The sequence below is a fragment of the Anopheles moucheti genome, chromosome 3 (genome assembly GCF_943734755.1).
Source record: "Anopheles moucheti chromosome 3, idAnoMoucSN_F20_07, whole genome shotgun sequence".
Taxonomy (NCBI): Eukaryota; Metazoa; Arthropoda; class Insecta; order Diptera; family Culicidae; genus Anopheles; species Anopheles moucheti.
Genome location: NC_069141.1, coordinates 69,368,595 through 69,378,730, shown reverse-complemented (window position 1 = coordinate 69,378,730; position 10,136 = coordinate 69,368,595). Strand labels below are relative to the sequence as shown.

The 10,136-nt window shown below is 43.3% G+C and overlaps 2 protein-coding genes across 2 annotated transcripts; one reads left to right on the top strand and one right to left on the bottom strand.

Annotated features, from left to right (window-relative positions):
- Positions 1-5,527: 5,527 nt before the first annotated feature.
- Positions 5,528-7,077, top strand: LOC128300389 (ribonuclease P protein subunit p25-like protein). The gene is made up of 2 exons (XM_053036424.1): positions 5,528-5,843; positions 5,905-7,077. Exons 1-2 carry the CDS (start codon positions 5,566-5,568, stop codon positions 6,536-6,538), a joined length of 912 nt encoding a protein of 303 aa, XP_052892384.1. The 5' UTR covers positions 5,528-5,565; the 3' UTR covers positions 6,539-7,077.
- A 26-nt stretch (positions 7,078-7,103) lies between these two features.
- LOC128300390 (MOB kinase activator-like 4) lies at positions 7,104-9,376 on the bottom strand. The gene is made up of 4 exons (XM_053036425.1): positions 9,310-9,376; positions 8,906-9,069; positions 8,598-8,807; positions 7,104-8,524 (listed from the first exon to the last, which is right to left on the bottom strand). Exons 1-4 carry the CDS (start codon positions 9,367-9,369, stop codon positions 8,290-8,292), a joined length of 669 nt encoding a protein of 222 aa, XP_052892385.1. The 5' UTR covers positions 9,370-9,376; the 3' UTR covers positions 7,104-8,289.
- Between the last annotated feature and the right edge of the window lie 760 nt (positions 9,377-10,136).

Sequence of the window (10,136 nt, the reverse complement as noted above, 5' to 3'; positions counted from 1 at the left end):
TTTAGTTTGCGAAGGAAAGTGATGTGTGCTGTAGAGAAAGATGATTTTTTTTTCATCGATTGAACCTTTATTAAGTGAGTTATGCCTTCATCATCTGCATATAAAAGGGAATAGCGTTCATTCAGCAACTCCCGTAACACCTACTACGATCAATGAAAAAATAGCCTGCTCATCGCAGATCGAAAGCTTTGCTTGTATTGTGGCGCGTGAGTGCTTTGATCCGTATTTCTCTATCCCGTTGACGTCATTACAGCTCCCTGTCGGTGGACGGAAAGGATGCTTAGCCACCGGGAGGACACAATCCGTACGCAGACGCGTTAGACACATCGGGGTTAGAATTTTAGAACATCCTTTTCATCCTTTTCTATCTCGCGTTGTCGAACGAATGGAATGTGATTGTATGATGCACACACCGTAGTTCAGTGAAGTGTGGACTTTTAGTGGTGGTTTTGGCGTAACAGTAGTGTCCCTGTGCAACCTGTTGATTGTTGCTTCTTGGGTGAATAAATTAAAAACGTAAAGTAGATCATACATGTTAGCTTTTCAGCCGCTTTAAGCTCTATTAAACCGTTTTCTCTCTGCGAGTTGCATACTTTTAGGCGTTTATAATATACATGTTATATCTTAATAATTGGAAGATGAAATGAATAATTTTTTTTTCTCTTTTAAGCATCTTTTTTCTAGAGAACGAAACTCCTTTTATCGCCTTGAACTCGTTTTACTGGCTTATACCTGTTGGCAGCATGGAGAAAGTGAGCCTGCTTAATTAAAACCATACTCTCCGCACTGATGCATTGTCCGCAAAACTATTGAACACTTTTTTGGGGCCTCTGATGCACAATGTTCTCCGCTTTCCGCCAGGCAACAGGCAAAGGCATTGCAAACGGCGGCCTTTTTTTGTATGTCCAGCGATGTTGGGTTGAAAAATTGGCAACAACAGAAAAAAAACAAAACGCGCGACATGATTGCGGTTCAAAACCGAACCATCCCGCCAGACACGTTCCACGATTTTTACATCGAATCAATTAACTTTCAATCACCGGCCACCATTCACTACGGCCCACGGAGAGGAACGGGGTGTCACAACACGGCACGCTGCTCGTAAATCATCGGCCGGGTGGTGGGTAAATGATAGAGGAACACAGGCAGGGAACGCTTATTGGTGAAAATTTGTTGCACCCCACCGTTTGAGTTCTTTTTTAATGGACACGTGAACACTCATTAAAACACACTAAAAACGGTGGTGGTAATGGCTTTGCGAAGCCGGTCGTGTGTTTGATGGTTGCTTTCTGTTTGCTTGATATTGACAGATTATCATCGAGCTGGACTTTTTTTTTTTAAAAAAGGGAACAATAGATGAAGTTCGGAAACTGAAATTATACTTTTTATTGTCTTGATAATTACTGTGCAGTGGAAGTGGTAACACTTATTATTGATAGTTAATTACGCCCATCAATTCGACATGGTGTGTTGCATTGTATTGCACCATATTTATTCATTTAAATTTTGAATGTGAATACAAAATTCATTCTTTTCTTTGACTGCTGTACATATCAGTGCGTATTAGCACGTTATTTTAAAAGAATACGTTCTTCGTCTATGTTTCGTTTAAGTTACTCCTTTCCTTCCAGATATTGCAACAGTATTTTCAGTCACTTTAGTGTGTAACAGTCGAAGGAAAACTACATTGACGTCACAGAAGTCTTCCTTCAGCCGGGTTAGGACGATATGTAATGCGTTGTTAGTAGTTGCCACAAAACGGTTCAAGCTTGAGTAGATTCTAGATAATGTCTTACCGATATCGCACACTCGGTAGCAGACAATTATGAGCAACAAAGTTCGTTTGTTTTTTTTCTCTCCACATCCAGATCTTTACCCAATCGATTTCAATTCGTAAGCGTCTCGTTTCTTGACTTCCACGCATCGTCTCACCATTAGCCGCAGCCAACACTCACATCAGCAGCAAACTCCACTAGAATGGGGCGAGATATTTCTGAATGAAATTCTTTCACGCCCGTGGCATAACTTTGACAAAGCAGTGTGAAGAAACCGCACCGCAGTACGAACACGAAAACCCCACACGCATTTCAACGGGATAACCGAACCCGACAGATCCACCCAGCGCGTCATCCGTATGAATATAAAGCGTTTCGGAACACGGGACGGAAGGGGGGAAAAGTGATCGAAAATAAAACACGAACCGCACACAACAATGCTGTTGCTTGCTGCCATCCACATTTACAGTGGCCCCGCCCGCTGGGAGGGTGAACAAAACACGGACTCGAATCGAGATGCTGTCGTTGCGCCTCGAAGCGAATATGATGAAAGTTGTCGATGGGAAAATTAATTCATCCACTCCAAGTGCGGCAGCCTCCACCGCTTCCACCGGGTCTTGGGTCTGCTTCCGTTTTCAGCGTTCGAATCGATTGAATACGCCGGAGATCCTCTGGTGACCGCAATACCGGTAAAATGGAAGCACCACGCGAGTACGGCGGAGAGCATCGACGGCAGGATCGCGATTCTATCCTACCCAACTGTGGCGTTACACGGAAAATCGGGTTTTACGGGGATACATTCGTCACACATACCCCGGTTTTCCAATCCGCTTCTAGCCCACGGTCGAAGCAGGGTAATTTATTTATCCTTTATTAGAGCACAAGCGAAAACTATGCTGGTGCCTGGTCGGTGGGAAAAAAACTCTCCCCATACTCGTGGCTGACGGTGGTGTTGTCAGCCACAGCCAAGACACCCGTCAACGGTTGAAGATGGTGGCGTCAATTGCCTTAGAAATGGAGAAAATGCTATCGCTCGGTTGTTAATTTTTATCTTCACTTTCTTCACCTCCCCGAGGTTGAGACGATGAAGTTCTCGGCCGGTGAAGAGACCGGTATCGTGCGATTGTGGCGCTGAGGATCAATTAAATTACGCATCAACTGCAAGAACACTTGTGGCAAGCGTAAGGGTGGCTATTCGGGTGGAGTGTCCTTCGAGGGTGAAGCAAACCTTGGGCAAGAAAATGTAGATGGAAGTGTAATGGTCAGTAAGATTACTATAATGACTTTTTTCCCCCTGCCGAAGGGTTCATCACTTGCAATCGGAATGTCGTTAGACGAGAAAAGGTTCAATTGTTGGGTAACAGCGGTGGTCAGGATTTGTTGGCAAAAAATAGTCGGAAGATTATCAGATTACTTGATTTAAGCATAATTATCGAAGTTAAAATTTAAAGTGATCGTAAAATTAATGTTTTCATATCAAAATCGGTTTTAGTTGCTTCACCTTTAGCTCATAATATTTAATCTCTACATGATCCCACCATATCGAGGGTTTGAATTTCACCTATATAAAGGCTTATCGGTGGAATATTGGTAGGGGTGCCGGTCTTCACGTGACAGGACCGGCATAAAATCCCATCCTGATCAGGACGGGCTAAAAAAGCCAGAAACGGGAAGACTTCTAGACCTCTTGAAGGTTATTGTGCCAATAAAGAAAAAGAAGTAGTATAAAGGCTTCGTAATTTAAGAACAGTATGTATACGTATGCATTACTTGTGAGCATTCCAAGTGCGCAAATATGTAAATAGTAGATCTCTCTTTCTCTCGTTGATCTACTCACGATGGAGCACGTCGTCGTGATATGGACCGGTCAACCTCCAGGATGCTCGATCCCTGGCTGCAACTTCCCATCCATGAAGGCTCTCGGTTTCTGACAGGTTTTGCATCACCAGATCCATCCAACGAACTCGCTGTGCACCCCTGTGCCTTGCGCCGAACACCTTCTTGATGGGGTAAGATTCCGGATTCCACATTAATTATCCCCGTTATCGGCTGGTACAACATACAGCTCAAAAAGCTCCAAGACTCGTGTCCTTAGTGGAACCACTGGGCAAATTAATGTGTGATATATCATACATTTTGTGCGGTCTCGAAGTCTCCTGGATCTCAGTAGCCAGTGAAGCCCGTAGTATGCACGATTTCCCTGCATAATGCGTCTTCGGATTTCGCTGATGATGTCGTTGATAGATCAAGATAGCAAGATAGCAAGATAGCAGAACTCCTCTACCACCTCGAGGTTGTCACCGTCAACTGATACGTTGCTTCCCAATTGGACCCTATCACGGGCTGAGTCTCCAGCAAGCAGGTATTTCGTCTTGGGCAGGTCGTATTGATTCTCAATCGAATTCTTACTGCCCTTCACGTATCAGTCTGGTGTATGCTTCAAACACCTTCACTATCGTCTTGCCAATTATGTCAATGTCTAGCATCACGCTCCGAATGATACCTTCCATGGGGATATTGAAGAGTAGACAGGAGAGTCCGTCACCTTGCCTCGGACCCCAGTGAGATTCGAACGATTTCGACTATATATTCGATACTCTCACTTTTCACTGCACTCCGTTCATGATGTGCAGTACCTCTACTTCAACTTCCCAGGAAAGTGGTTCCGCTGCATGGTATTCCATAGGTTGGTCGATCGTAGGCCACCTTGAAGTTGATGAACTGGTGGTGTGTAGGAATCTCAGCTGGTACTCTCGGCAGTCCTGCAGGACTTTCCCTGAGGTGGATTTGCACCACCAACAAACCCACCTCCCTGATAGTAGATCTTCTTTTTTATCGGCACAACAACCTCAAGAGGCCTCTAGAGGCCAGCCAATTCAGGCTTTCTGTGACTTTATTTACTCGTAGCGGGATAATCAGTCGTGCGTACGTGGAGTTGGTCCGGATGTGATTCTACACCGATCCTGTCGTATGAAGCCAAGGTCCAGTACCCAAAAAGGTCTGAAATTTATATGTAATTATATCAGAACATGTATTACAAAACGCCACGAAGTAATTTACGTATTTCATACTTAGCCATCGGACAAATACTTATAGTACAAATTAATATAAGTTCACTCTCTTTAAAACTGATCCAAATGCAATAGGCCCAATTTAAATGCGATAAACATTACAATGACGCAGCTATCTTCCGGGCATCCTACCCAATAAAGAGCTTCCTCCCTGCGTGAGTAGGATTTTGAATTGAATAACCTAATCGAGCCTCAATAGCGTCAAAATGTAATCATCAGTTGACGTGAAATTAAGTCTTCCCATTCTGTGTCTGCTTCCATCGTTGCAAACGATCAATTTACTCCCGATGACGCAAAATGACAATTGTTGTACGTCATCATATGTTAGCTTAAAGGCGATACTTAAGCGCGGTTTTGCTAAAATTAATTTGAAACATACAACAACGCGCCTCAAGGGTGAGAACGCCCGTTCGATATTTCGACCACGTTCGACGACCGGCAGCATCATCATTTCACTGTGAAAAGGGTTCAGCGGCATGCCCATTGTTGGAATGTAGAAAGCATTCCTCGCAAACATTCCGACAGTCCACTGCACTGATGGCAGCGGGAACCTGTTGTCTAGCGGTATTCAATCGCTCGAGCTCATCAAACCGTTGCAACCCATCCGACGTGACCGGTGTCCTGGGATTTTAGATGTTAATGGAGGGTTTTTGTTTTTATTTTCTTCATTCCAGTGTAGTCTCGCGCGGAAAAGGCGAGCCCTCTTTGCAGTGGGAAAAATGATGCACTACAAGAAGGGCAAGAATGTGGAGGAAGAACTATCACAGGAGCAGATTCCGATCGAGGTGTTACCGGAGCAGTTTCTCTGGATGCACGTCAAGGGTGGTTCGGCGGTAACGAATCTGGTCGAGTATGCGAAGAAAGCGCTCGAGGAGGGATCGCATCGTTCCGTTGTGTGGAGTGGTTCGGATGGCGGTGTTGGGAAGACGATAAGCTGTGCGGAAATCTTAAAGCGACACTTCGAGCTGCACCAGGTGACACGGATATGCTACAGAAAGTATGTAACACGTGCTGCGAATGGTTGCCTTTTTATTCAAAGGTTTTTACTTTCTTTTTAGAGTTGAAGAATACTGGGACCCGCAGGAGGATGGTTTGGAGCAGATCGTTGCCAAGCGGAATATTCCCTGTGTGCACATACTAACGTCGTTGGATGAGATCGACTCGACGGTACCAGGCTACCAGCATTCCAAAACACACGGTGGTTTCTGGACGGGTTCGGGTCTCAGCTCGTCCGAGAGCCCTCGCAAACGCCCACAAGGACAGCGGCCCAAAGAGGCAGGTGACAAGAAGGGTAACTATTTTACCGGACCTCAGCTCAAAAAGAAAGCGAACCGACACTATTCCAATGGTGATGATAACTCCGGGCCTAGTAATGGTGGAAATCGGCAGCAGAATAATTCCCATAAAGGGAAAACCACCCAAAGACCCCCCAAAGATGCTGGAGGTGACGGTGCTGGATGTTCGCGTAGCAAAGGTAAACCTAGGGATCTCGACAAACGGAGAAACCCGAACGTTAACAAGAAGGTTGGTGAAAGTGGTGATGGAACCTTCAAAAAGGGGTCAGAGGGCGAAGGAGGAGGACGGAGAGATAGAAAGAAATCGGAAAAGGAAGGGAAAGATTATCAAGGGAATGTCGTTAAGATGGACACGGGTAACGATACTGCGAAGGATAATGCTGGCGGAAATTCCTAATAATGATCCCATCATTGTAAGAGATATCGCATTCTGTATAAATGAGTAAAATTACATAACGTTTACACAACATTTCTTGCTATTTATAACATGACTTTCTACGTACAACACACACACACTTTTCTTCGTGAAAGTATTAGATAAATGAATTTTTATTATCTTCTATTCACGTATTGTTCCTTCGTGTAATTGTGTAGAGCTGTATTTAAACTTTTTTTCTGCTTAATGTTTCGCTTTACCGTAGTAGTTTTGTGTAATGATTAACGAGTTTTGTTTGCCTTTATGTTGCATTTTCGTGATCGTTTATCTGGCCGTTTAACGCTTCTGGTGATTGATGGGTGGTGTTGCTCCTAGTGGCATCCATGCATTACTTGTTGTTCCGAACTGTTATCATATCGGGAATATATGTATAGATGGACAGAAGGTAGAGTTTCATACGAAGTGGCGCGAAATGAAGTGAATTTTTGTGATTAGGTTATTAAAAAATAACTGATTAACTTCGATTGTCGAACAAAACCAAACAAGGCCTTTCAAATCCTAGCTCGGAAATACACGCGTTCCGTACATTGCGTTATATCTCGTTTTACCTTCTTCATTTAGTATATATTTTGTTTGTTTTTTTTTTTGTTGAAACACTATGCAACTCGTCCTTTTCCACTCGAAAGTGTGGCTTTCATTATTGCTTTGAACATGAGGATCGGTGTGTGTTATATGCTTAACTTCAATCGTATGGAAATAAAACCGTGATTTTGACGGTTTTCATGCATTTAGACTTTTTTTCTATTCATATGATACTTTTGGTTCACGTTGACCGTACAGGCAACGATTTCAAAGATACCGTTTTCCGTTCCTCATACTGAACCACCCTTTTGCTTCTTTTTGTATTGTGTGTGTTTTGTGTTTTTGTTCAATTTGTTCAATTAAATAATAGCTTCACTATTTATACACGTATATATATATAGGTATGTTCATTACATTATGAGTGTTCCTTTATGTAAATGTTTTGCTTTTGTTTTAATATCTTTTGCTATAAAGTTGCTGGATTTTGTTCATTATATATTCGCACACATGATCAACTACCACCGTTTACGACGTGCCGCCTAGTTTTCACCGTTTTTTTTTGTAGTACTCACACAAACACATTGAATACTATTAAAAAAATGTTGCAATCCATCTTAGGACTTCACAGTTTTGCTATATTCAACAAATACTGTTTCGCTCGATAGGGGTTTCGCCGTTGGCTAGTGGTTTTGGTTGAGGAAATCGCACCGACGCTCTCTGGGGCTCAGTTGCACAGTTTGGAACAAAACAATCGTATTCAGAAAGATAAGCAATGATTTCCTGAATGTACGGTACAAACATAATCGTTAAAAAGCATGTATATCTAACAGAGAGAACTATAAATAATTTATGTTTAAGCTAGCAAGATTGAAAAAGTAAAATTTTGCAACTAATATAAACGATGTGCGTGCGATCTCGGTTACAGTAGTTTCTCTGTTCGGCAGCATTCGATCGCTGCACAGCGTTCTCTACAACGGAGTTCGGCCCACTCGCATCTCTGTACCGTTTCGTTCTTCAGCTGCGAGAGCTGCATATTATGGGCGCACTTATGCAGGAGTATACGACGATTCGAACGATAAACACGTGCTTGGGAGGGTAGTGATAGCTACATTCTGTTTTACCACATCGAATAGTCGCACGAAAATGACGAATAATGACACTACTGACGTCCCTAAAGCCGGGTGTTTGTTTTAGGCTTCACTTTCACCGGGAGTAAGCTCACATTCCGGAATGGGAACGATCAAATTTTCCTTCGACATGAGCGTGTACTTCGTGACGAAGTTGGTAAACCGGAGACACAGCGATGTCTCCTCCTCGAACTCGTTAAATATTCGTCGATGGTGGAAGTAGGCGTGCGAGAAAATTCGATACACCCGGCGACACACCGAACCTAGCTTTGCTACCGACGAATCTTTGATGGACACCCTGCCGGGAAAATAAAAACAGCTGTAAGCAACTCAACTGGGAAACATCTGGGCCCACCCACGTGGAAGCTTACCTGCTAGGGAAATACTTATTACTATTCAACAAGCACGCAGCACCATCGAGCGTGTGTCGGGTGTAATCAATTGCCGGACACTCTTTGGGTGTTTTGTGTGCAGCACACAGGAAAATCCACTGCTCGGTCGCGGTCATCTGGGTGCAAGTGGCCGGAAAGCACTGCGTCTGTAGTCTCACCGCCAGTCCGTTTAATTCCATGCAAAATTGTCTGTAACACAAAACAATCCATCACCCAACCGGGGGTGAGGAATAGCGTTAACGTAACGAATAATTGCGAAACATGGACCGTGTTTCCACCACTCCTACCTGAGGTGCTCATACTTCCACACGCCCTCGTCCTGCCCGTCTGGCATGGTTAGAATTTGGTCCACATTCGAGGGGTCCTTCTTGATCATCTGCTGGATGTACTGCTGCACGGCAAGCGTGCTATCCATTTCCTCGAACACTTCATCGGCCCAGTTCGAAAAGTCCTACAACCAGAAACATAACGAAAGCATTTAACGCGTTCCTGCTGAAAGCACAGCCCACCGATCGATCCTATATGTGGGAAGGGGTAGTTCACTTTCTCATCACAACAACGGAAGTGTAGCGAAAGCAGACCGATGGATTAAGGGTGTTTCTGGGCAGTAGATGGAATATCCCACTACTCCCCGGTTGAGAACCGATTCTCGTGTAGTTGCTTGTGCACTCGAACCAATAATTGTACATACCTTTGCCTTTGTTCCGGGTCTGTTTCGTCGCAAAATTGTGGAACCGTCAGCCATCTTCATGATTGAAAATTCTCTTCTTTCTCTTGTTCTTATTGTTGTTGTTGGTTGATGGATAGTTGGAACTGTCAATTTGACAGCGGGTTTGGCGGTATGTTTAATAGCAATGATTCACTTCTGAATGTAAATGCCTTTTCATTGTTTAGAAATGATTGCTTTTTTATGTGTTTTGGAGGTGTTGTTATTTTATTCTGTTGTAGATTTATTGGAAAACAAATTAATTTGTTTATTGGCAATTTATTTATCAGTATTTTACGGAAAGAAGTCGCGTATATGCTGCGTGTAAAATTGAAGCGTTTCTCAAGCATTTGGAAGGAGCTTTTCGTATATGCGAGTGTGTGAGTGAGAAGCCAAGTTGTGTTGTGGCGGGAAAAGGGGTTCAGCAGAGAATATTGAATCAACAATATTTTATATGGCCGAGATTCACTTTAGAACTCTGATTGTATTTGATTTGTTGAATTGAACATACATTCCTAATCATTTCTGTACATGGTATATCAAATTACTCTTACGATTTCTTATAGATCCAACCCCTGTTCAGTAGAACTGTTCTAAAAAAAACACATTCTATCTTAACATAGTACAAAACCTTTCCTCTCGACACGAGCTCGATTCTTTTCGGAAATGGAAAAGCAATAGCGCAAAAGTCCTTTCAAAGCTGATTTTACGGTTCATGGTTTTGAGGTTACCCAGCAGCAAACATCTTCTCCAGCAAATGTTTTTGCATCGAAAAGGGGCTGTATCGATGTTGTGGCTCTAAATGTTCGCAC

What these genes read in the sequence shown, in the direction of transcription:
- LOC128300390 (XM_053036425.1), bottom strand. Translation starts at nt 9,369, where the DNA reads ATGAAGATGGCTGACGGTTCCACAATTTTGCGACGAAACAGACCCGGA. An exon ending in GACCCGGAACAAAGGCAAAG is followed by an intron (nt 9,070 to 9,309) that starts GTATGTACAATT and finishes TTCTGGTTGTAG; the next exon opens with GACTTTTCGAACTGGGCCGA. An exon ending in AATAAGTATTTCCCTAGCAG is followed by an intron (nt 8,525 to 8,597) that starts GTAAGCTTCCAC and finishes TTTTCCCGGCAG; the next exon opens with GGTGTCCATCAAAGATTCGT.
- LOC128300389 (XM_053036424.1), top strand. Translation starts at nt 5,566, where the DNA reads ATGATGCACTACAAGAAGGGCAAGAATGTGGAGGAAGAACTATCACAG. An exon ending in ACACGGATATGCTACAGAAA is followed by an intron (nt 5,844 to 5,904) that starts GTATGTAACACG and finishes CTTTCTTTTTAG; the next exon opens with AGTTGAAGAATACTGGGACC.